This window comes from Pleurodeles waltl, chromosome 1_1 (assembly GCF_031143425.1).
Source record: "Pleurodeles waltl isolate 20211129_DDA chromosome 1_1, aPleWal1.hap1.20221129, whole genome shotgun sequence".
Classification (NCBI taxonomy): domain Eukaryota; kingdom Metazoa; phylum Chordata; class Amphibia; order Caudata; family Salamandridae; genus Pleurodeles; species Pleurodeles waltl.
Window position 1 is genome coordinate 811,439,077 of NC_090436.1, and position 27,024 is coordinate 811,466,100.

At 45.4% G+C, this 27,024-nt stretch overlaps 1 protein-coding gene across 5 annotated transcripts in view; it reads right to left on the bottom strand.

The window, feature by feature from the left end:
• The window catches only part of SMARCA2 (SWI/SNF related BAF chromatin remodeling complex subunit ATPase 2), a 1,363,970-nt gene that overhangs the window by 1,137,099 nt on the left and 199,847 nt on the right, over positions 1 to 27,024 (bottom strand). For all 5 annotated transcript variants that reach the window (XM_069228509.1, XM_069228519.1, XM_069228497.1 and 2 more), the window contains 2 exons: positions 25,205 to 25,331; positions 9,269 to 9,442 (listed from right to left, as the gene is read on the bottom strand). In XM_069228509.1, coding sequence (XP_069084610.1) covers positions 9,269 to 9,442; positions 25,205 to 25,331 — 301 coding nt within the window. The remainder of the gene's footprint in view (positions 1 to 9,268; positions 9,443 to 25,204; positions 25,332 to 27,024) is intronic.

A 27,024-nucleotide genomic window follows, 5' to 3' on the forward strand; every position in this document is an offset into this window, starting at 1 on the left:
ATCCGTTATGGAGGGCTTTTTGCTCAGTGCCAAAACACTTGGATCGGTGGGTCTGCTCGATCCCGAGGCTGTCTGGGATGTTCCTGAGCCGAAGGTCGATGCTGAAGATATCTTGGTCTTGGCTATTTTCGGTGCTGAGCCAGAAGGGGGGCACCCAAAGGTATTTTCTAGAGCCAACCATGGCCCAAAGGCAGTAGCGGTCCAGCGACCTGCTGTTGGGAATTTTTTTAAGTCTTTGTATGGGGAGTCAGGTCTGTTGTACTCATAGATTGCACTGAGGTAACAGGTTCACTTTCAATGTCGAACTGGACGTCTGACTTTAATTTTTCTATGGAAAAGGCTGCCTCGTGTTCCAGCTCCTCCTGCGTGTGGTCTTACCTGAAGTTATCCGGAGTGTTGTCTGTTTTTTTTCGACTCTATCTCCAAACGACTTGCTCTTCAGTTCCGGAGGGCCTTCTTTGATCGAAAGGAATGGCTAACGTTGCAGCTTTGTTCGTTGAGGTCTAGGGAGAGACACAAGTTACACATCAGGTGTTGGTCGATGTGTGGCAATTTCAAATGGCATTGAAGGCAAAATCCAAATGGAGTTCGTTCCATTAGCCATGCATATCTCAACACCACATGGAGGAGTAGGCCCAAGATGGTCGCCCCAAAGGGCGGTGAATCGACTCCAGGTGCAGAAGTTCTAATCAACTACGAGAGATCGAGAAGACGCGATTGAATTACAAACAAAAAGATGCAAACAGAAAGACTGAAGAGAACAGTTTGTAAAAGGCTGAGCCGAGGAATACCGTAATGAGAGGAACATATGTCAAAACTCGACGGCGGAGAGAAAACAATCTAACAAAGGACTCAATGCCCATGCGCAGTATCACCAAGAGGAAGAGTCACTCGATCTCGTGACTCTTCTAAGAAAAACAACTTGTAACACTCCAGACCCAACACTAGATGGCAGACTTATGCAACGCATGTATATCTACAGCCACAAATGCCATCAAACATATTGTTCCAGGAATTCCCTTAGACAAGATGTGTGAAGAAATGCAAGCTAAGAAAGCCTATATAGGGAGTACAAAGCACAGCACTTAAACCACTATGGCTCAAGTTTGGACCGTTTCAAATGAGGTGGATGTGTTGCTAACCACCATTATTGCCATTTTTAAAGTATCAGAATATTCCAGTCTGACAAAAGGGGGCAATTCAAGCAAGTACACCTATGAAAGAGACAATGTTGAGGGTTGGCGAAATCAGAGTCGTTTCTTGAAGGCAACCTTTGCCTTGAAAAAGCATGTGAGCAAAACATGTCAGCAAAAGTTTTAGATCACATAAAATAAGTGCAATCAAATAATTTTAGCCTTTTATTACAAATAAACATTAACAACAGAACATAAGGTGTCAAGCTTCTCAATCCCTCCTGTTTAAAGATTGCCTTTGTTTAGTTTATTTTGTTTTGGTGCAATTTGTATTCAGGATACTGCTGAAGTTTGGTGGTTCCTGTTTTTGTGCTTCATTTATAAACGACATCCCTGCCACGGGATATAATTTGCATGGTATTTAAAGGGCATCAATGGTGGCAAGGCTGTGTCCGGTGAATATACTAGTGATTAATGTGACACGCTCCTACCCATAACAGGAAAAGGACATCATACTGGCTAGTGACTTAAGGGACGCTTGAGAAACAGAAAACTTATGCTCTGATGAAAGCGAACCCACTTAACTATATTGTATGATCTAGAACAGCATGCTTTAAACCCTTATGCTGATCCTTTTTTTCCAAATATATAGAAGTTTAGAAACTGGAAAGAGGTATGAAAAATGTTATGGTATGTTTATTTGTAACCACACTATCATCCATGAGGGCAAGCAGGTGCTGATCAAGTGCGTCCCTAGCCCTCCCTAGGGTAGGTTGGTTACTTCAACAGTTAGGTCTTCAGCTTCATGTGGAACTCAAGAAGAGCAGGGGGTAGTCAGATGTGGAGTAGAAGGTAATTCCATGCTTTAGGAGCAATGTCAGAAAATGTTGGTATTTAACACAGGGGCATGCCACCATCCCTCCTTTGCTATGAGCATAAGACAGGAACCTGAATCAATCAATACTTCTAAAGCATGTTTTATCACACCTAGGGTCTCACGGTGCTGTTGCGGGTGTGCTTCTCACTCGAATATCTAGATCGTGAGGTCCCTTCCTGAACTGCTTCAGTGATGCAGTCTGTCTGAGTTGAGTGGTAGTGTGTTCCATGTCCGGGTTGCGAGGTAGGAAAAGGATCTTCCCCCTGCTGTGCTTTTTCAGATTCTGGGAATGGCTGCGAGGGCGAGCGGATAAGAACAGCGTTGCCTGTTGGGAGCGTAGAAGGTGAGGCAGTGGTTGCGGTAGGCCAGTCCTTCGTTGAGTAGTGCCTTGTAGGTGTTTGTCAGAAGCTTGTAAGTGAAGCTTTTGTTGACCGGGAGCTAGTGTAACTGTTTCAGGTGGAAGGTGATGTGGCTGTGTCGGGGATGTCCAGGATGAGCCTGGCTGCTGCATTCTGGATTCTTTGTAGTCCTGATTGCAGTTTGTTTGTGATGTCGGCATAGAGTACCTTGTTGTAGTTTAGTTTGCTACTAACAAGTGCATGGGTGACTGTCCTCCTCGTCTCAGTAGGGATCCACTTGAAGATCTTTCGAAGGAGTAGAAGGGTTTGGAAACATGATGATGAGATGGTATTGACTCTACAGGTCATTGACAGGGAGGAGTCCAGGATGATGCCCAGATTGCCCAGAGCAGTAGGCCACCAGAAATCGTTCAAGGCAGAGGGAGTGGAGCAGAGTACGAGGATCTCCATTTTAGCCAGGTTGAGTTTGATGCAGCTGGCTTCCATCCAGACGGCGGCTTCTCTCATTGCGTTGTGGAAATTTCTCTTGGCCTTTGAAGGGTCCGTCAGGGATAGGATCACTTGGGTATCGTCCATGTAGGAGACAGTGTTTAGGCTGTGCTGTCTGATGATTTTGGTGAGCAGGGCCCATGTAAATGTTGAAGAGTGTCGCACTGAGTGAGGATCCTTGGAGTACTCTGAAGCATGTTTCTTTCAGTTCTGATGTGAACAGTGGTAGTCTGAAACTCTGTGTTCTTACGGTAAGGAAGGATCTGATCCATTCCAATGCTTTATCGTGGAGGCCGGCATCGTGGAGTCTTGGGTAGAGGGTGGAGTGGGAGACTGTGTCAAATGCAGCAGAGAGTCAAGAAGAATGAGTGCAGCTGTGTCTCTGTGGTACAGTATGGCACGTATTCAGTCAGTGGCTGCAAGGAGTGCTGTTTCTGTACTGTGGTTGCTTCTGAATTCGGATTGGGATGGGTCTAGGATCTAGTGTGTCTCGAGGAATTCGGTGAGTTGCTGGTTGATGGCCTTTTACGTTACTTTGGCTGAGAAAGGGAGCAGAGAGATGGGTCTGTAGTTCTTAAGCTCCCTTGGGTCGGCGGTAGGTTTCTTGAGTAGCGGGTTGATCTTGCCATGCTTCCAGTCGGATGGGAAGGTGGCGGTCTCAAAGGATCCGTTGATAGCCCGTCACAGCTCTGGTGCGATGCTGGCGTTAGCTAGGTTGAAAATGTGATGGTCTTCATGAGTCTCTAGGTTTCCTGTATGGCGATTGGGGCCCAGAGTTCAAAATCTGGTGCGGCGTGGGGTCTGTGGTGGTGTTACTAGAGCCTTTGTAAATGTCGTGGAGTTTTCCAGTGGAAGAAGGTGGCAAGGTCGTTGCAGAGGTCTTGAGAGGGAGGGATGACTGAGGTGTCTGTTCCGGGATTTGTGAATTCCTTGATGATGGTAAGAGCTCCTTGCTGTTGTGGGCGCTGGTGTTCTTGGATGGCGGCTTTCTTAACCACTCTGATGTTCTGGTGGTGCGCGGTGATAGCGTTTCTTGAGGCTGTGCGGTCTTCAATTGACTTACTGCATCTCAGTTTTTCGTTCTAGTCGTCTGCAGAATCGTTTGGATTCTCGTAGGTCTGTCGTGAACCATCTAGGTGTCTTGCTTTGCTGGATTTCTGCGGGTTCCTGGGGGAAGCTACACTGTTGGCACATTCATTGATCCAGCGGTGTAGGTTAAGTCCGGATTCATTCGCGTTTGCTGCGTCTGGTGGTGAGGAGTGGCTGAGTGCGTCGGTGAGTTGCACTTTTGTGACCTTGTCCCAGTGTCTGATGGGGGTAGCGGGGCTGTGTGGCGTGAGGTGTTCTTCGTGAGGGTGAAGCAGACCCACCGGTGGTCGGACCAATGGTATTCAGAGGTGAAAGAGATAATGCACTGGAATATACTTCCAAAGCACACTGTTTGGGGGGAAAACTATTTCTGGAAAAACTACTTTATATTTTGATGGAATCCTGGCAAGTGTAAAGTACCTTTATTCTTGAGTTAATTTATTGAATGCTAGTGAGAAATAATTGCTTTGACTTTCATGGGACACACTGTTTTGGGATCTAGGCATTAAAGAACGACAATGTTGAACTTAAATAATGATACCGTTTAACTTGATTCTATGAGCAATGTAGCCAGTGGTAACTGGTTAAATGGTATATGGTAAACTGAAAAAAGAACAACACTGAGGCAACATCTGAGTCTCAAATCACGTTCTCTCCTTTACTAAGACCTTTTTTCCTCTGCAAAAAAATAAAAATGCTTAAAAGGAAGCACGATTCTTTATAATCATACAAAATCTAAATTAAGAACAGGAAGGAGAATCTGAATAATCCTCACCAGATACAGTTGTGATTTCCTCTAAAGTAAGACTATAAAGCAACAAACCTGTCCTTAGGGAAAGCTGTTATGGCAGGCACCAGTGTGGTTTATTTTATCACGGAAAAAAACAAATATGGTCGCAAAGGAATTGTGATATGTTGGAATTTTAACAGCTCAGTGGGTTAATAAACCGCTTGTAGAGATCTGCATGTAACCTTGTAAGTAGCAAGCTCCAAACAGAATAACAAGAGTTGAGTGAATTGATGTGCCACCAGCAGAAAAGATACAACTGTAACCTGGCAACTACAGGTCCACTTCTAAAAATGTAGATTAGCACTCAAGCTGAATAACTGAGAGAGCTCATTACTAATTCTGCAAACTACAGGTCGCTATTCTAGTAAGGTAAGTCAGCTGTATTTTATTTTAACTTTCCTAATAAAAAAATAATACATACCAAACCGAGATAATGAATAGATACACAGCAATCAAGATATAACAGTCTGGATCAGTTGAATTAAATTTTTAGCACTATACATAATAACAAGGAGCAAGCTCAGATAGTTTATGCACTACCAGTTGCATAAATCTCTGTGTAACCTGACTATCACAGAAACTTCCAATAAGATTCATCTCAGTATCTTAATGCACTGGCTGCAGAGCCCTTACTGTACCACACCAGCAATATTGCCCAGCGTGGGTCGCATGTCCAGTGTATCATTGGAACCAAGCTGTAATTAACTGTGTGATGAGCCATAACTAGGGCATAACCGGTCCTGGGTTTCTTGTGTTCCAGTTCAGGGAGAAACTGGCTTGGCAGTTCGGATTCCACTGTTACAACTGCAACAGGGTTAAGACTGATTTGCACATAGCTGGGTCTAAACTGATGTGGCGTGGCGTACAAAAACCATAATGGATTGGGATGCCACCCAGAGAAATTACCTGGGCTGAGATTAATTCAAGCATTACATCCATCGCTTTTTGAATACTTCAATGTGTCACTCTAAGTGGGATGGGTATGCTCAGATGTGGGTCTTGTGCACTCTATATCTCTGGAACCAAGCTGCGAAAGCTGTCTTGGATTGGTTGTGCTCTGGTATATGGAGGACCCGGCTCAGCGGTTTCGGCAGGACTGTTCCCAAGGAAAAAGGGTGAAGACTGATTTGCATACAGCTGGGTCAAAACTGAGGTGGCATGGTGTGCAAAATAAAGACGGACTGGGATGCGCCAAAATTACCAGTGGCTGAGATTAGTTCAAGCATTCCATCCTTCATCTAGTTGTTTACTTCACAGCATTCTCACAGAATCCACTCTCTAAGTTCTACAGCATTCTCAATCAGCTCACGTATATAAAGATACATCTAGTCACTACATCCTCCCTTTCTGTACACAGAGAACAAACCAGACACCCCATGTTTCTACAGACTAATTCGACCTTTCAAGGTTAACAGGATTACTACCAAGTTCTGTAACATCCTCTCTCTGTCAAAAGACCCCTCCACCAAGCCTTGAACGACTTTCCCATCCACCTCAGGAACGTCACATCACTCCAGGAATTCAGAAAAGGACTTAAGACATGGCTGCTCCAATGAACACTGCACCGCAAAGCAGCTAGCAGCTCCAGTGCCTTGAAACTCTCATGAGTGATTTGCAGTGCTTCATGAATCCCGATTGATTTGCTGATCTAGATTTAAGAGTATAAGGGTTCGAACAGCAGTCCTAATGTCACTTTCTAGAAGCAACAGTTTCACTTTCTTTAGAAGAGAGACCTAGTACCAGGTGGTTTTGGCAATGTGTTTTTTAGAGTGAGGATAGTGTCTAGGGCGAATCCAAGTGATTTAGTATTCAGTGAATTTTGGGGTTCAAGGTGCATGGCATCTAGTCAAGCTTGCGTTGGTTCTTGTTTGTTTTTCTTGGTAAAAAATAAAAACAGACATTCTGTCTTGGTTGACTTGAGCTTCAGGTAGGTGATGGGCACCTAGGTCTGGATGATGTGCAGTGATTTGGGGGTTCAATGACTGTAGAAGAGGAGACGTTCGAGTAGGTGTGTTTGTCATCACCATATTTGTGAATCCTGATGCTGTTACTTGTAGGTAGAACATAAAGCGGCTCCATGTAAATATTTAGATGACTGAAGACAGTATGGAACCCTGGAGGATCCTTTAGGACCTGCAGGTGTCCTTGTGATGAACATGGCTGGAAAGGTAGGAGGAAAACCAGTAAAAGACATGATCAGTTAATCCCCTTTGAGATGCCAGGATGGCATGAGGGTGGGATTGTCGATTGTGTTCAAGGCAGCTGAGAGGCCCAGCAAACAGAGTAGTTACAATTCTTCAGGGTGGTGACTGGCTACCTCATTTCAGATTGTACCTTCTTCTCCTGACAAATATCATGTGATCTTGGGCAAGCCAATTCATATAATCCTTTGTAATGATTTGGGAAATGCAATCCAATTAAAAAGATGTTTAGATGCAGTAAGAACATAGTTCTGCTATCCATCAAAGCTAGTGTTAATTGTTTTCAGCTTATTTCAATTCTCCTGTACTTTGATGAAGTGTTCCCAAGGTAGGTATCGGGTTGTCCAATCTGGAATTCCAGCAGCATGGGCAACGGATTCCCAAAAGGTAAGGCAAAGAGAGCATTACTCTACTCTAGATTTTATCTTGAAAGGAGAGAATTCTGGCTATGCTCACCCACAATTAAACCAAACAACAGAATATAAAGATTCTGCAGGAAAAAACAATGATTTCTGCTTCACAAGCTGCCTACATAACCTCTCTTTTTCCAAAGGTGCGGGTTAAAAGATGAAGTGCTCAAGGGTGACAAGTAGGATATCCACTTAGAGACATACAGATTCTTTACCTTGACACATTAAAGCTTGTGAAGTGTCCGTTGAAACTGTTTCATGTCTTGATAATAGCACCTTGGATACAAGACCAGTTCACAGAACCATAGATTATTTCAGCATCAGCTACCTCAACCAAGAGTGGATGGATGCGAGAAAGGTTCACAAATGTATTTGTGGTGCCCATTCAGATGAGCCATACTTGAATTTCAATGTGAATTAATTCCGATGGTACACTAAGGTGGGCATATTCACTAGTGAATGATATGCAACTTGAACTACTACATGATTGGACAATGCAGTAAATGTCATTGTAAAATAATGTTCCATATTTCAATTAATGCTTAACATGCTACCCCTTCTGCGCATACACAGACCTCTCCTCCGAACCTTCACACACTTCTGCTTCTACTACCGGTCTCCTCAGCACACTCACTGCCCTCTCTACTAGAAGTGATGTAGGAAGGGGGACATTGTCCTGAGAGGACCTGGACTCCCCATGTCCTGGTTTTGTAGCAAACAAATTGCCACTAATTGGGGAGAGGATAGACACCCCGCCGTCCTGGGCCCCATTGCCACTGCTGCAGTATTGGTAGTTACACCTCTGGCTCTTATAACACACTTTCTCCTCTGTAACCAGCCTTCTCTGCTTACACATTGTCCTCTTCTGCACCCTTCCCCCTCTATTTCCAGCCTCTTCCGCTCACACTGCCCAATCTGCTCTCTGCCACTTCTGCTTACCCACAATGTCCTCAATGCCCGGCCCGCTCACAATATGCCCCCATAACAGTCTTCTCATACATGGCCCTATTTTCAACTTGTCCCTTCTGCTCATACTCTACTCTCTCACATCCTTACCATCTTCTGCCCACACACTGCTCTCTCTAGTCCCTGTACCTCAATGCTCCTTGGCCCAGCACACACACTGCCCTCTCCTCACTGTTTGTTTGACACACTTACCTCTCTGTTCCTTCTCCTCCCATACTCTAGCCCCTCTCCAGCCTGCCTTTTCAGCTCATACTGTTCTCTGCTTCTTGTCTCTTCTGCTCAAACACTGCAACCTTTGCTCCTTGCCTCTTCTCATCACAGATGCCCCATCTGCACCCTGCCTTCTTTCAATACACAATGTCCTTTCTGCATCCTGCCTCTTTTGGTCAGACACTGCCACTATTTCCCTGCCATCTTCTCCATGCACGCTGCATTTTCTGCTCCCGTCCGTTCTGCTGGCACCATGCGCCTTCTGCACCCCTATCCATACACAGATTGCACTGCACATTGCCCTCTTTGCTTACATACTACCCTCCATACTTCCTATACCTTTTGCAGGCACTGTGCATTCTGTATTTCCGACCCAGCATGCTCACTAACTGCTACCCTGTCCCTTTTACTTCCATACTGCCTCTGGATTTACATTGCCCACTCAGCTCATGCACTGCCATTTGCACTCTTTGCCCCCTCTACTTATACACTGCCTATGCACACTTATACCCTGGAAAAGACAAAAGCAAACTCTGGAGCCCAATGACGCAAATGAGTCAAAAATCATAGCAGCCACCTTGGCTGACATATGATGCTGTCTTCTATCACGCCTGCTCAATGCAATGATGAACTACTGCATTAAAATACAAAACCACCAATCTAATGTGAAGTCTAATGCACTTTCAAGTCGGATGCAAAGACAAACCATGACTACCAACTCCACAATGTGAAGGACTGGAGTACCTGGTGTTTCTGCCTGCGTTTCCTCTCCTGTTCGATCTTCTGCTGCTTCTCCAGTTTTTCAGTCATGCGTGCTTCACGCAGAGTTTGGCGTTTGTTGCGTTTGTAAGCTTTGGAATTCAGAGCAGTCTCCAAGGTTGTGTCACGGCGCATGCACGCTACTACTTCCTGTCTTAACTGCAAAACAAATTCCACAAGCTGTCGATGAAGATTTGCCTCTGTACGCTAAACAGTTATAAATAAAAATAGCATTTGCAAGAAACATGGTCATGTAGCCATACAATCTGCCCTTAGATAGCATAACCACACGAAAAAATAGGGGAAAGTACATTACACATTTTCAAGGCTAGCAGGCCTATTGCAATGATATTACAAACAAGGCACATAAAACATAACTTCTCCTAGCTGTAAAACAAAAGTTCCAGTCATGAGAGAGCTTAAAAAGATAATGAACGGTGGTGGGGTTATTATTTTGGAGTCCCCACTAACAGTGTGGGGACCCAGAGATGACGTAGGCAAAAAGGGCACATAGGGGTCAATGTTTTGAAGGTGATTGTATTGTCCTAGGATCACGACAGGCTGAGTTATGAGCAAAAATGTTTTGCAAAAGTAATGCACTGCAAAGCAATATGGGGCAAGTTTCCATGCCACAAATTTTTAAGTATGTTGATATGACTGTAATGCTTAGAACAGCCCCTAGAGAACACCACAATGAAAATAGCAATTGTAAGAAACATGGTCATGTAACTATATAGTTAGCTCTGAGAAGGCATAATCACACAAAAAGAAAATGGCATTAAATAATGCAGTGTAGCCATATATTTAGTCTCAAAAGGGCAGAGCGTATTACACATTTTCAGGGGTAGCATGCCTATAGCAATGCTATTCCAAACAAGGCCTTTAAAATAAAAGCTATTCCCAACTGTAAAACAAACGTGCCAGCCATCAGAGTGGTGGGGTTATTATTTTTGGGTCCACACTGACCTAGTGTGGAGACCCACAGATGATGTAGACAGAAACATCACGTCGTGCTGAACATTTTGTAGGTGGTCCCATTGTCCTAGGACCACCACAGGCTGAGGTATGGGCAAAATTATTTTGTGAAAGTACTGCCCTGCAAAGCCTTATGTGGCAAGATTCCCAAGTGCAGTGAATATTGCAGTATTGGCTCTGCCGCTGTGCTGGGGCAGCTGCTTTAGCTTTGACGATTTCGGGTTTATGTAAAGCATTTACCAATTTGAATTGTTAAGGAGAGAGCGACAACAAATGACTCTGATTAGGTAACTGAACAATGTGACCAGTGTTCCGATATCGCCCAATCGAGTTTATGCTGTTCTGCTTGTTTGCGAGTACTACGGTGGAGGTGTTCCAAGTTCCTGCCAACTCAGATTACTTCTCAGTCTGAGTAACTAAGAAGAATTTCACCTCGAAATTGCAATCTTCTAGTAAACAAACTCTGAGATAAAGCGTAAGAAGCTGTCTCTGAATAATTTCAATCTCGGTCTCAGCTGATCATGAAATCTAATCAATTGTGTTCCAGCAGGAAATAACAACCATACTTTTTAAAAACAAGTCAAAGAAAGACTGTAACTTCTCAAACTGAGGAGACCTTTTGATCCAACAGTTCAAAAGAAAGGAAACACACACACACACACACACACACACACTTACTATAGAAAACACCATCCAACAACATTCATTAACAACTTGCAACCAGAAAGTCCTGCAGGACCGAACGGGCAAAGTGTCTATACCCAAAGATCTGACTGCCCAGGCAGTAGTGTTTGGTAAACGTGTGCAGAGATGCCCATGTTGCTGCCTGACAGACATCCAGGACCGGAACTCCACGTGCTAACGCAGTGGTTACAGCTTTAACTCGCAGAATGAGCATGCAAGCCCTCAGGGTGTTGCTTCTTAGCCAGTGCATAGCACATTTTAATGCAGGGGACAACTCATCTGGAGATTGGTCTCTTCTGAACTGCCTTTCTTTGCACTCCCATAACCAACAAAGAGTTGATCATCCACCCAGAACTCTTTGGCACACACAAGGTAGAATGCCAATGCTCTTTCTGGGTAGAGGCGGTGAGGTTTCTCCTCTCCTTTAGAAGGATGATGGGGTGCGTAAAAAGTAGGCAAGGTGATGGATTGGCCTACAGGGAAGGTTGCACCCACTTTTGGAAGAAAGAAGGCCGGTGTGCGAAGCACCACTGTGAGGATAGATGGAAAGGTAGGGAGGTTTAGATGGCAATGCCTGCAGCTCACACACCCTGCGGGCTGATGTAATGGCCACAAGGAAGGCTGTTTTCAAAGTGAGAAGCCTTAGAAAACAATTGTGGAGAGGCTCGAAAGGAGCACACAACAGGAACGTCAGAGCCAAAATCAAGTCCCGTTGGGCCATAATGAATGGGGAAGGAGGGAAAATATCACTAAGGGCTTTAAGGAACCTATTCACAATAGGAGATTTAAAGAAGGCTGATCAGGCAGCTGTAAGAAAGTAGAGATTGCAGGAAAGTACCTTTCAAGAGTGCCCAAAGCAGAGCCCTGCTAGGCCAACATAAGTATAAACAATAGACTCTCAGAGAGAGGGGCAGACCGGGGTCAACAAACTTGTCTGAGCTTCATGCCATAACTTTCTTCAAATGACAGGCATATACTGTTTTGGTGGAGGGGCAATTGGCTACCAAGATAACGTTACAAACTTCGAGCAGAAGGTCAAAAGCTGTCAACTTCTGCCGCTCAATCTCCAAGTAAGAAGGTATAGACTGGACAGCTTCAGGTGGAGAACCCGCCCCTGCTGCTCCAACAGAAGATCCTCCCGTAGGAGCAGCCTGATCGGAGGATCGATGGCCATGCTCAATAGCTCAGGGAACCAAACTCTTTGTGACTAGTCCGGAGCCACAGGGATTACTTGTGCCCGGTTGTGCTTGATCTTCTTGAAAACTCTGGGCAGAAGTGATATGGGTGCAAAAGCTTCCAGAAGGCCTGAGCTCCACTTGAGATGAAAAGTGTCACCGAGCGAGTGTCGCCTTCGAATCTCCAACATGCATAACTACTGACATTGCACATTCTTGCAGAGGCTAACAGATATAACCAAGGCTCTCACCATTGCTGAAAGAGACCTTACGCCACCTCCAGATGGAGATGCCATTTGTGAACGACTAAGCATTGTCAGCTGAGTTAGTCTGCTCTGACGTTCAGAGAGCCCGCCAGATAGTGAACCACCAGAGATATGCCCTGCTGCTCCAGCCATTTACAGAGGCACAGAGCCCCTTGACAAAGGTTCACCTACCCCACTCCACACTACTCGTTGGAGTCCAACATGGCAGTGGTGATGTCCGTGAAAACATGGACTACCCTTCCTTTGGGAGATGGAAGAAATGCTTGCAAAGGTAGCCTGATCGCCCAGAGCTCCAACAGGTTGATGTGGAGTCCAGATTTTGCTGGAGACCAGATGCCTCTGATCGCTACCTCTCCCCGGTGGCCGCCCGATCCCAGGAGTGACGCATCTGTCATTACTCTTGAATCTGGTTGGGGAAGGGAGAGGGGTCTGCCTCTGACCCAATCGTGGTTCATTGGCCACCACTGCAAATCTCATGCAGTTTCCTCTGAGATCTGGACCATGTCAAAGAGATTCCCCTAATGCAGCGCCCACTGGAACTTCAGGTCCCACTGCAGAGCCCACATACGCCATCTGGGATGTTACACCAACAGAATGCAGGAGACCATGAGGCCCAGCAGCCTCAGTCATTCCCACTGAAATCCAGGATAGAGGCTGAAACATCAGTATTATAGCCTGTATATCCTAGATTCACCACTCTGGAGGATAACCCCAAAACGGCACTGGGTCCACAACCCCTCCGAAGAAAGGGAGCGTCTGAGAGGTAGTCAGGTGTGACTTCAGCACATTTATAGTGAATCCCAGCTAATGCAGGAGGTCCACCATGCTCTGGAGGTGGGAGGAGACAGCCTAGCAGTATCTAGGCCAGGACTCTCTAGAGGTAGCTGTGGACGAGCAGCCAAGCATTATCTAGGAGACATGCAAAACATATGCAAATCCGCTATAGCCACACAGCACTATCACACATGAAAGAACCACACAGAGTTACACAAATAAAGGTACTTTATTGTCGTAACACAAATACTAGAATACTAATAGACAGTCCCCCAACTGGAGGTAAGTAAACACACTAAATATATACACAAAAGTAATCAGTAAGGAGCATAAAATCAACAAGCACTGGCAAAGTATTAGAAAATAGTGAAGGCCCTAGGGGACTGCCAAACCATATACTAAAAAATGGAATGCAGGATACAGTCCCCCACCAAAGGATCTGGAGTCAGTCAAGGTGAGCTGGAGGAACTAGGAACCCCAAAAGGTGAGTTCCAGAGTGACCCTCAGCGCCCAGGAGAGTAGAAGCAAGTACCTGGTTTTCCTCAAAACTAACAGGAGGACTTAAAAAAAAGGATTGTGCAAGACTCAAGCCAGACAGGAAGAACCCAAAGGTGGATTCTGGCAGAAGAGGACCTGTAAAGGCAGGGGACCAAGTCCAGTTCGTGAAGGAGTGTCCGGTTGTGGTGGGAGCCACTAGCCAGCCTTCTGTGGATGCAGGACCCGGTCGATGGGGGGAGAAGAAGACCAGATGTGCAGCGCAGAAGATGAAGAGGAGTTCCTGAAGCAATGGAGATGGTGTCCCACATTGGCTGTTGGTTTGCAGTAAGTCAGTGGTGCTGGAGAACCACCAAAAAGCCTTGGTAAATGCAAACGAAGAAAAATAAGAGTTTCTAGGCTGAAGAGGACCATCATGGCCCAGGGGACTCAACCCAAGGAGGGAATTCCGGGGTGACCCTCATCAGTTGGAAGAGTCAGGAGAGGTGAATGCAGCCCCCACAGGCAGCCCACTGGCAGCAGGCACCTTAAGTTGCAGTGAGGCCAACTTAGCACACCTGAACAGGTGTCCCACATCGCTGGAGCAGCAGAGAGGAGACTGTGCTTAGCAGGAAGAGATGCTGGCAGTCAGGGCTCCAAGATCCCTTGGAGCAGAAGCAAACAAGCCTTGGCAGCTGCAAGCGTTGTAGTGTACAGGGGTACTGTCTTTCATGGAAAGGGCAAGGGCTTACCGTCTCCCAAGTTGGAAAGCTGGCAGAGAGGACCAAGGGAACCACTCCAGACCACCACCTGTGATGCAGGATCCACGCAGTTCTGGAGGAGAGGAGATTCACGCAGCAGGTCGTCATTGCAGTGGTCAAGAGACATTCCTTCTTACTCTTTGTTGCATACTGGACTCTCGTCGACCTCAGAGGATGCACAGCTGGGGAAATGTTGAGGTTGCTGGAAGGAGCCTGAGAAACAATGTTGCAGAGCGGATGTGCCGCTGGAGTCGCAGACTGTCAGTTCCTGAAGAGTCAAGTTGCAGTTCCAGTGGCCAAAAGATGAAGTAAACAATGCAGAGGAGTCCTGGACCATCGAATCTGAAGACCCACCCAAGTGGGAGACACAAAATAGCCCAGGAAGGGGGACTAGTCACCTAGCAAGGTGACCACCTATCAGGAGGGGGATCACACGTCACCTGCCTTACCTGGCTACTCAGATGCTCCCAGGGGCCTCTGTTCATCTTGGATTCAAGAAGGCAGAATCAAGTGACCACCTGGAGGAGCTCTGGGAACCACCCCTGGGGTGGTCACTCCCTTTTCTTTTGTCCAGTTTCACGCCAGAGAAGGGACCAGGGGTCCTAGGACTTATGCAGACCAGTTTATTCAAGGAGAGCACCTAATGTGCCATTCAAGGCATACCAGTGGCTTGGAGGAGGCTACTCCTTCCAAGCCATATAACACCTATTCCCAAGGGGTGAGGGTGTTGCCGCCCTCTCCCACAGGAAATCCTTTGTTCTGCCTTTCCCTGCTTGAGCTGGTCAAGCAGCAGGATGGCAGAAACCTGTCTGAGGGGTGGCAGCAGTGCGGGCTACCTGGAAAATCCCAGAAAACTGGTAGGAGCCATACTAGAGGTACTCTAAGGAGGCCCAAAAGTGCATGGAATCATACAACCAATAATGGCAACAGCATTGGGGTATAATTCCAACAGGTTTGATACCAAACATGGCCAGGTTCGGAGTTACCATTTTGTAGCTGGACACAGGTGACCTGTGTCCAGTAAACGGGTAAAATGGCTTCCACGCACTTACGAAGTCTAGTGCAATGGAACTGGAGTTCGTAGGGGCACCTCTGCTCATGCAGGGGTGCCCTCACACAGGGTCCTGCACCCTGCCCTCTGGGTAGGAGGGCCTACCATAGGGGTGAGTTACAGTGACCTGTGGTGAAAGGTACATGCACCTTTTCACGCAAGCTGCAATGGCGGGCCTGCAGACACATTTTGCATGGGCTCCCATTGGTGGCACAATGCATGCTGCAGCCGATGGGGAGAGAGAGCACAATCATTGGAGTCCTGGTTAGCTGGATCCCAGTCAAAACAGTCTTAGCATACTGATAGCAGGCAAAAAGTGGGGGTAACTATGCCAAAAAAATTGTACTTTCCTACAGAGACGACAGCCTGTGACAAGCTCACCTTCAACAGTAAATTGTTGGGATAGAGAAAGACTGTAACCCCTGATCTAAGGAGATGAGCTGCGACCACCACCTTCACCTTGGAGAACACCCGAGGGGCACTGGTAAGGCCAAAGGGGAGCACGGTCAAGTGAAAGTGTTTGTGGCCTACCGTGAACCATAAGCAACATCTGTGGGCAGGCAGGACGGGAATGTAGAAGTAAGCGTCCTGCAAGTACAATGCCCCATCCAGTCTCCCAGGTCCAGGGCAGATAGAACCTAGGCCAGATTGTGCATTTTGAACTTCTTCTTGAGGAAGAGATTGAGGGTCCAGAGGTCCAGGATAGGACGGAGGCCTTCAGGAATAACAATTACGACCCACTTCTGGCACTGGGACCATCTCCTTGGCTACCTTGGCAAAGAGAGCTGTAACCTACTCGTGGAGAAGTGCCAGGAAATCCTCCATCATTCGATTGTAGGATGGTGGCATGGATGGAGGAGTGACTCGATATACGGCTCACAGCCAGAGTATCTTCAAAATTCTTAAACGCCATTGGCCCTTATTGACTGATGTCCCTGGTCTTAAGGGAATTATATCTAACAAACCTAGGGTCACTTACCGTAGAGGAGTAACTCTTAGAGACCATTTATGTCCCAGCTACATTTCTCCTCCCAGTCCCACTACGTGGCTTCCAGTGAAACCTAAGGGTTTCTACACGTGTCATGATTGTAATATCTGCATTTGAGGTCGTGACAAAATCAAAGACTTTTGTTATCACAATAAGAAGATATCTATTATTCATCATTTTATTAATTGTGACACTAAATTTGTTGTTTACATTTTGGGCTGCGCATGTAATAAGGTCTATGTGGGCAGCACAATACGCCCATTAAAACATGACTTTGCATATCCACTGGCGACACACATGATATCTGTTCATCCTAATGATCCAACTATTTGGTTTCATGGCATTGAACATGTTCCCATTCACTCCAGAGGAGGGGATAGAGAAAGGATTTTGCGCCAGAAAAAGGCAGCCTGGATTTGCCGCCTTCAAGCGGTAGATCTGGTCCATAATACGGATCATGAGTTACATTATTTTCTTTAATATGTTCATATGACCTGTATTGCTACGTGCCTTCCGCTATGCCTGTTAACTTATTAGGCGGTGGGTAATATTTTGTCATTTGATCGTAATACATTTGCATTATGTTCATTGTCTGTCTTGATATCTATGCTTGCTTGGTCTTTCTTGAATTGTGTTTTATCTTACTGCATTTATGCATATTTTGTTGCCCAAATAATTTGCGTCATTTTGGTTTGATTCATCTTCATATGCATTTTCCTGAATGATTATATCTCTCTCATTAATATGTATACATCTCTCCTCATGTCAAATAGATTGGTTTCGATCACATTACCCTCTTGGGCTTGTTTTCTCTTCCTTATTTTTCCCACTCTCTTTTTCTTATATATTTCTTGATCCCCTACCCTCCATACTAACTATTCTTAGTGTTTATGACTAATACTTTTTTGGTTCATTTCTTTTAATTGTATACTTTGGTCTATTTTTCATGGGGTACCCAGTCAACTGTATATAACTTGTTTTACTTTGGGGAATTCACTCCAAATTCAGTGGTTATTTGTCCAGTTTCTATTACTAATGCAGTCTTTACAGTTTGCCGTAATTAATTCCAATATGGCGGCCTTTATTGGCCCTGCCTTTATTTCTATTGCCATTTGGCATTTATGTCGGCGGCTGGCTGTGTCCTCCTTTTATTTTTTGGTTGTGGGAGGTTTTATTATTTTTTAGGTTCCGGGCGCTCACTACGAACACACCCGGACCGGAGCTTTCCTCCCAGGGCTTCCCCTGTGGCGGTCGGCCTCGTAACTGGGCTGGCCATGTTGTGATGCTTGGCGGTCGTTCTGACCACATTTTGGAAGCTTCCTGGAAAGCTAATACGCCGCATTTCTTAATGAGCGGTAAGCTTGTGATTAACTTACTGTTTTTTTGTACAATTACCCTTCACCTCGTGTGAATACTTAGCTACCATGACGCTATTCGACCGGTATGGGTTTATAGATTGTCACATGCCTCTGCTAACTTCTCTAATGGGACAGGTTAACGGCTTAGTTTTGCTCTCTATATAACTCTCTCTCTGTTTTCGTGGTAAACTTCATGGGTTGTGGACCAGCCATCCTTAATGTAGTTCTGTAGTGCCAGTTGGAGGGACGTTGCTACTTATTTCAGTTAATTCATACGTATGTTCTACACTTTGATACTTGTAAGCGCTCACCTCATATGTGAGTTTTCTCTCAATTTTTCATATGGTACACATTTTTTTCTGTTCTACAGTTCCAATTACTTTTTTATTTCTTGGTTTTGCTTTTTTCTTTAGGAATTCGTTTTATCAATACACTTGTTACTTCTATCTTTGACTGGATACCATCCATGGTAAGTTTTGTATTAGTTTCCTATTAGTTTGTTTTATTAATGTAACTTGACACATGGTTGCCTCCTTCCTCCCCCCCTTTTTGGGATTTCACTTTTATTTCTATTACAAACATTTGATATATATATCTTTTCATAATTATTTCTCAACTTTATTAATATCCAACTTATTGCTTGATCACTTGTTTTATACTACTCACAATACATGTTTGTGCCTGCATGTTTCTGCACGTTTTGCACGGGCTCATCACTCCTATTAATGTGTTGGTACTCGGTTCTGTTCTCTCATGATTTATTTTTATCATTTGTATCCTTATACTTAAAAAAAGGTTTTGTGCAATGGATAGCACAGTATATATATGTTTTTCTGGTTATGTTACAGCCCTGAAGAAGCCCTTCTGTTGGGCGAAACGTGTTGGCTGTTCATCTGTACATCTCAAATTGTTCATGGAATTACAAGAACACAGGGCTTCTTTACTTTATTTCTCTTGAGTCTAACTCATTTTACCTATGGAATCGTGTGGAATCAATATCTTGGACTCTTAATGAAGCATTAAAAAGGAAAGACTGTTCATCTGCACTGTCAGAACACTGGATTCTTTTTTCTTTCGCACAGATTGCGGTGCACCGCCTTGTAGAGTATTTACCTGTGGGGCTGTTCTCAGCTCCTCTTAAGTTCCTTTGTTGCAGCAGGAACTATGGTGTAGTTGCACGCTTACTGTAACCTAATAATAATATTATTGTATTTTACTTGGTTGCTATGATTGGGTACTAATAGGGATAGTGCGTTGTCTATGAGCTCGCTGCAATCCTTGTTTGTTCTGCTATGGATGGAGGAGTAGTCTCAAAGGGGAGAGAGTAGCCCTTTCTGACTATCTGCAAACCCCACCTCTGTTTGACGTGATGGACTGCCAAGGGAGCAGATGATGGCAAATCCCACCTCTTGACTGGTCCCTGGTGGGGAATTGTCATACTAGGAAACTTTGGAGACAGCTGCAGATATTGGAGGGAGTGTCAGGGACTGGCCAGACCGCCGGCTCCCTGACCCACAATTGCAATGGACCCCCCAGGTCCCGAGCCAAGCAGAGGCTGGGCAGAATACGTGGCACAGTAACTGGAGGGGAGCTGATGTGTTTGGATGCCCCTTCTGTAGTCATGAAAGGGGCAAAAAGCAGCCTGAGGTGGATGAGGGTCAGATGCAAGGACCTGGCCGTAGCACAAAAATCCTTGAAGCACTCAGGGGTCTAGTCTGCATTGTCTCTGAAGAGACGGGTGCAATCAAAAGGCACGTCCAGAAGATTGGCTTGGACATCCCCTGAAAAGCCAGATGTCCTCAACCAGGCATGGCGTCTCAGAGCCACCATCGATGCAACCGCTCTGTCCAGTGAATCGGTTGTGTTCAGTCCACATCTGATTGTGAACTTTGCTGCGTCTCTTCCATCAGCAACAGCTTGAGATGGTACAGCTCAGGCCTCCTGTGGGACCTGTGGCAGCACTTGCACAACCGTATCCCACAGTGTGAGGTAGTAACGGCTTAAAAGCGATGCAGTGTTCACAGACCCCAATGCCGGGCTGCAGGAAGAACACACCTTCTTCCCAAGTTGGTCCAGCCTCTTGGATTCCCCATCTGGGGATGAGGAAGGGAACGCACCCTGGGATGTAGAGGCTTGGATAACCAAGCTCTCAGGAAAGGGATGTTGCATCAGGAACGCTGGGTCATTTGGAGCAGATCGATGGCAGTGGGCAATAGTCCTGTTTAGAGGAGTCCCTGTGCTGGGTTTGGACCAGGTACCCAGCAGGACATCTGTAAGAGCTTCATTAAAGGGCAATATGGGTTCACAGGATGAAGCCTCTGGCAGAAGCACCTCTGTCAGGAGGTTATTCCTGACTGTCACTGAAGGCAGCTCGAGGCCCAGGACCACGGCTGCTCTTCACATCATCATGTAATAGGAATCTCCCTACTTTGTAGCCATGGTAGGGGGACAAAGCATGCCAGTGTCAGGGGAAGAATCCAGACTACTGGCTTTACCCAGTCCACAGTGACCTCTCCAATTCCTCACCATACCCCAACCCATAAGAATAAGGGTTAGGATCCAACATAGGAGGCAAGGCCCCTGTCAGAGTTGGTGTCGGACGATGCCAATCAGGCTCTGTTTCGGCAATGAGGATGGGTGTCAACTCCACCAAGGGGCACTGGTGGAGTTGATGTTGGAACCAGCGTCAGGGAAGGCTGAGGTGGTAAAATAAACGCCAGTTCAAATCCAGGAATGGATCCACGGGGACCCACTGGAGCCAAGGCAAAAGCCGCCGGTGCGGAATTCGAGGGGGCTCTCTACAAACCCTGCGGGACCTGAAGGCGCTCCAGTGGAGTTGGATTGCCCAACGATGAGGCACATGTCCTCATCTCTGAGTTGGGAAGGGGGGTCACATAAATCCCAGAAACTTATGGCGGCACACAGCCATACAGACGCAGGCTCCAAGGAAGGAGGCCTAGAATGACAACCTTCCTTTTCCCTTGACTCGTTGGCCGACGGACAGGGTGAAGTCGAAGAACGCTTGTTCTTCTTCGACTTCTTCTTGTGCCTCAGCTTACCCGATCGTCCAGAGGACATGGAGTGGGACAACAATGAAGAGCGACCGTTCTCTGGACCTTCCTCTCAACCGAGATCGGGACCTATGCAGAACGAGTGCCAGGCTGCAAGAAGCCTTAGAGTCTTAATTCCTCAAAGCTTTCAGCTCGGCAGTGGGAGCAGGACTTCAGGTCGTAGTCGCGCTCCAGACATTACAGGCAAATGAGGTGCAGATACGTTATGGACATTGCCCGATGGCAGGATCTGTGGGGCTTGAACCAAGTCTTACACGAAGACATCCTCGACACACCAGGAGTGTCGACACACACAATCTTTGACATGAAGTAAAAAAAGAACAGTCCAAAAGCGACAAAGGGGTAGCCGTTCTTTGGATCAACGCTAGGCTCACGCAGAAAGAAAAGAACTGATGTTAGCGCGCTGGGGTGGTGCCTACATATGTCATATCTGGTGAGGGGTGTGAAGCAGATCCATGCCACCTAACTGCACGCAGGGGTGCTGCTCAAGAAAAATCTCAGGATCCAGACTGACACCTGGGAGATATTCTAAGGTAGGGAATCTGCAACTAGATATCTCCATCAGATAATGCAAATAAATTGTCTAGTAGGAATACTAATCGCCTCTCTCTCATGTGCTGGTTTTTCAAGCTAGGCCTCTAGCTATATCCCTCTGCCAAGTCTATATCCTAAAGAGTGAATTAGAGAAGCTGAAAGCACACAGGTACATAACCATCTCCAACTATGTGCATAAAACGTCCTCACAGATGGAGTCCTTTCTGCCCCATGTTTAGTTCCCAGCACTTCTTTGGTGTCATAATGCTCTCCAGGAAGGCTCCGATAGCTCATACTTGGGTACATGCAAATGTTTCTCCTTAGTGTGATTCTAAATATTTAAAGGGTGATTGAGGCTTTGTAGCTATTTTTGAACAGCCAAAAAGGCCATTGCTATCTGATGTTTCAAGCCTTAACCCAACACTCTACTTTCATATGAAATTTGTTACCTTTGAATTATCGAACTCATGTCCTAACATTTACAAATCGGGGAACTACAGTTATCAGGAGAATTGTGACCTTGCAAAAAAGTCTCACTTTTATACATTGCTAAAGAGACTAATTGATTTTTATACTGATTAACACGTCCTTCTGGTTTTACATATCTGTAATTAGCCACACCATTCCATTTATCAGATCCTTATCCTTTAAAATTGGGGAACCCCTTGGCTCACTTCTGCATAACTCCTCTTAATTTTAATATGCAGATTTACTACACTGATGACTCCACATTCCTGAAAATTGGCAGCTCTCAAATGGTAAGCTCTGTTGTTACTTAAAATCACTCTAGATTATATTTTCTTAAAAACATGTTGGATTTGGGTGCAACTTCAATCATCGAAGTCTCAATTTAAGCTTTGATGGACATTTTAATGTATGTTTTAGTGCTCTGCTCTTAAGTAAAATGTGTGGAAGGTTGGAATGTTTTTTTCTCCACTAGTAAGCATTTCCTGCATCTCTCCTTAAGTAGCCTCTCTATGGTATCCTAATAAATAGAGAATCAAAGTTAAAAAAAAAAAAATTAAAAAAAACATTCGGCCACCAAGCCCACTCCTCTTTTGTGCTTTTGCACCATGCTTAAACTGCCAACAAGCAACAGGTTGTAGTAATACAATAGTGGTATTTTACTCTTGCCAACTTAAGTCTCTAGTTCATATCCCATTTCATAATTTGCTTTTTGAGGATGCTAACCCACACACTTTATCTTCTAAGGAGCTCAATATAAAAAAAATATTAATTCAAACCGGAACCGTCTACATCTCTGAATTCTCAATGACATAAGCTAACTGGTGCTTCCATCTAGCAAGCCTTTTCCAAACTACATAATTTCAACCACTGCCTCACCTTTCCAATAAGTCTTCACACAAGACTATTCTGACTTTTTGGTTGGGATCCTGATCTGTGCCGTGACTATCACCCCAAAAGCATTTCAAAATTTGGTTTTGCTATAGAAACGGCTCAAAATTCAAATAAAGGTAATGTGTTGATCTGGTAGACATGCTTAAACATTTTAACAAGGGAAAGTCTCTGAGAAGCCTAATGAATGAGGGGGTTTCAAAACCTAACTGTTAGAAATGGGGTCTCTAGTTGGCAGTTGGTTTGAACCCTGTCTAAGTAGGGACCCTCACTCTAGTCAGGATAAGGGAGATAGCTGCTCAGATAACCCTTCGTCACCCCCTTGGTAGCTTGGCACAAGCAGTCAGGCTTATCTCAGAAGCAATGTGTAAAATATTTCCACATAATACATAGTAATACAGTGAAAACACTACAAAAGGACACCACAACAATTTTAGAAAAATAGCGAATATTTATCTGTGTAAAAAAAGATAAAAACGTGAAAAATCCAACATACACTGCTAAAGATATAAATTATGTAGGACTTAACTTAAAAATCCAGTTCCTTGAAGTCGATAGCTCCACCTGGGGCTATCACGTTCAGGCTGGTCGCTGGCCAGCTATGGTTTTGGGAAGTCCCGCAAACAGTATCTTGGATTTTCAGGGCATAGTGATCCTCACGGTGAGCTCGGGAGAGCATCGTTGCGGTGTCGGTTCAGGAGTCGGCGCGGGAGTCGTCACGCCCATGAAGCCACACGTGTTGCGGATCGAACTCCGGGCTGATGAAGTCAGGAGCGATGGTGTGGATGACGTCGGTGCTGCGGTGCGAAGCGGGATGATGATACGTGCAGTGCCTGCAGGTCATGATGCAGCCATCGGCTTGGTGACGGCAACCTTGAGACCAGGGATGCGGTGTTTAGCGGGCGGTGCGACATGTGGTGTCACCAGGTCACGTGCAGGCAGCGGCATCGTCATTGCTGAAGCGCTGTCGTCGGTAGGCACAAGTCGGCGGTGCAACGTGGGACAGCTCCCGGCGGCATCTACGTGTCACAGTGCAGACAGGGACGTCTGTTGATAACACTGGAGTTGAGGGTGCTGGCGTTGGTGGACTGAGGCTGCGGTGTGGGAAGGGACAGTGCTTAGTGCTCCTCACAAGGGGTGTCCACAGGCCACAGTGCAGGCATAGGCATCTGTGTCAGCAAAAGCAGTGTCGTTGGGGATGCCCATACTGCAGTGTGAGCAGGCGATGCTGGAGTGCGGCGCCCACAGGTCGTGGGGCAAGCAGTGGCTCAGTGAAGTTGCCCAATGACTGCGTCGGTGAGACAAGGGTCGCGGTGAGAAGCGAGGCAGTGCAGTGGCAGCGTGGCTCCGGCAGATCGCGGTGCAGGCCAGAGGCATCACTGGCAGCATTGCAGTGTTTTTTTCCTCTTGAACAGTACAAAACACACAGTTCCCAACGCTGCAGGTCGAGGAAACTGAAGTCTTTGGTGTCCCCGAGACTTCCAACAGGAGGTAAGCTCTACTCCAAGCCCTTGGAGAACTTTCTCAAGCAGGATGCACAGCAAAGTTCACCCTTTGAACTTTTGTAAGGCAGAAACAGCAACTGTAGGCCCTTCCAGCAAAGCAACACAGCAAAGGGACAGTACTTCTCCTCCAGCTCTTCTCCTTGGCAGAGGTTCCACTTGATTCCAGAAAGATTATAAAAGTTTGGGGTTTTGGGTCCACTACTTATACCCCTTTCTGCCTCTGAAGTTGACAAACTTCAAAGCAAAGTGTCATGTGTTTTCAAGTTCACAAGCACACACCAGGGGGTTGGAGACTGCATTGTGTGAGGGCAGGCACAGTCCTTTCAGGTGTAAGTGACCACTCCTCCCTCCCCTCTAGCTCAGATGGCTCATCAGGATATGCAGGCTATACCACGGCCCCTTTTGTGTCACTGTCTAGAGAGAGGTGCAAACAGCCCATCTGTCAAACTGACCCAGACAGGAAACCTATAAACAGGTAGAGTCATAGAATGGTTTAAGCAAGAAAATGCATACTTTTTAAAAGTGTCATTTTCCAACACACAATTTAAAAACAACCCTTCCCAAAAGATGTATTTTTAAATTGTGAGTTCAGAGACCCTAAACTCCACATTTCTATCCGCTCTAAAAAATAATCTGCACTTTAGTAATATTTAGAGGCAGCTCCAATGTTAACCTATGAGAGGGATAGGCCTTGCACAGTGAAAACCGAATTTAGCAGTAGTTCACTGTTAGGGCATGTAACACACATAAGTACATTTCTACCTTTAACATACACTGCACCCTGCCCATGGGGCTAACTAGGGCCTACCCCTAGGGGTGCCCTACATGTAGTAAAAGGGAAGGTTTAGGCCTGGCAAGTGAGTACACTTGCCAAGTCGAATTGGCGGTTTACACTGCAACTGGGGAAAGCTAGTGACAGCACCACTTTGTACTTTCTCAAAAGCCATACCTGCCGTTGGAAATTAAGTAGCCGTAGTGCCTTTAGCTCTACTGTAGCTTTGGTTCGCAAATCTGGAGGTAACGATCCAGGCAAGTTCTCTAGTTCCTGGATTCTGTGCGTGATGCGGGCCTGTAGCCTAAAGAAAATAAAAGCAAGACTGGTTCAGTATCACAAATGAGCCCAAATGTCTAACCTCCACATCCATTCCTTTCTATTCCCCCATCTCCCCTTGCAATTCCTGACCCTGGACTTGCATTTTGACACCTCCCAACGATTCAATCTGTTTTAAACAATGTGATCAATCATTAAAATAGTAAAAAATGAACTCCAACAATACATCCCAGGTAGTGAAATGGCACAATGTTAGTTGTAGGTCACCAAATGGGGCATGATAATTTTAGTGCAAGAATTGTTTTTGAAATTATTGGTACCTTAAAAATACATCTCTGCAGATCATATGTGAATACTCTTTCAGGTGAAAAAATATCTTCAAATATTCAGTATAAAGCAGATCTAAGGAGTTTCAAGTTGAGGCAGAGCAGTAAAGTTTGGAACACAATAAGAGAAATAAGCTATGGTAATAAGAAAGAAAAGTGTGCATTTGGGAGATCAGGAAAGATGGGAGTTGAAAGAATAACACAAACTAAATATTTGTCCCAGAAAGAAAAAAGCGTTCTGGACGGGAGAGAGAAAAATCACATGGGGACCTCCGCCAGTAGGTAAACAACATTTAGACAAAAAGGAACAGTAGGCAAGAACAAGGCAGAGGGGAGTGTGTCTGGGCACATCCAACATATGGTCTTATCTGTTGCCAGAATGAGAACAGGCTAGGAGAGGATGAAAGCGGCCTGGGTCATTTTAGGAGAAACCTAGAGAGAGAGGTGGATCATGGGGTTCTGCTCAAACATGGGCCCTGCGCTCACTGTACTACAGGATCCAAGCTGCCCCTTACTAATAAGACACAACAGACCTGAAACCAATCTGAGGTTGTGTGTGTTCCCATGTGAAGAAAACATGGGCCAGCAGTCTGGGAGGAAGAGGACCAATATTAACTTGCAAGACTGATTTCTCTGTCTCTCTAGAGTGGTGCAGCCGGCAAAAAATGATAGACTGGTGTGTGGCAGCAGTTACTGCCAGTGATTGAGACCGCAAGCATTCTACCCTTCATCTTTTGTTGCTTTTAAATGTAATAGCTCAGCAGACCCTTGAAACCTCAATTGTGTCAAACGTGCCACTATATGTGATGAAAAGTCTGCCAAGAAGTCAAATATTGAAAATGTCAACAACTTCAGTATCCCATCTGCTACAAAAATCACAAACTGTAAAAGACATTTGATATAGTAAGAGTTGTTGCTCAAAATTGATTGCTACGCATAGTGAAGAAGCACAGTCAAGATCCGAGTTTTCCAATGTTAAAAAGTTAGATTGTTTGAAAGAATATCAGTGGAAATTTGCCATTTAAATGTAAGACATATTCTTCTAAATAATATGAACTTTGTTTGAATAAAGCGAAGCAAGCATCATATATTTTGTATGATGTGAATTCAATGACAATAGATTTTTTTTCTGCTGCTACCATGAGTCAATGGTTTAATATGCACCAATATTTTCCACAACAAAGTAATTGTATTGCTCCCAACAGCAACAACCCAGATAATTAAGTATTCAACAAATCCTTGTTACAAAGCGGAAAAACTGTCCACATGAAGAACAGTATTTCAGCCAGATTCCTCCACCTGGAATGCTTTATGGGAAGCAGGTACTTGAAATGTGATGTTCAGGGGAGTTGCTTATCAGCCAAGATGAAGGACAACTCCATGAAGCTTTGG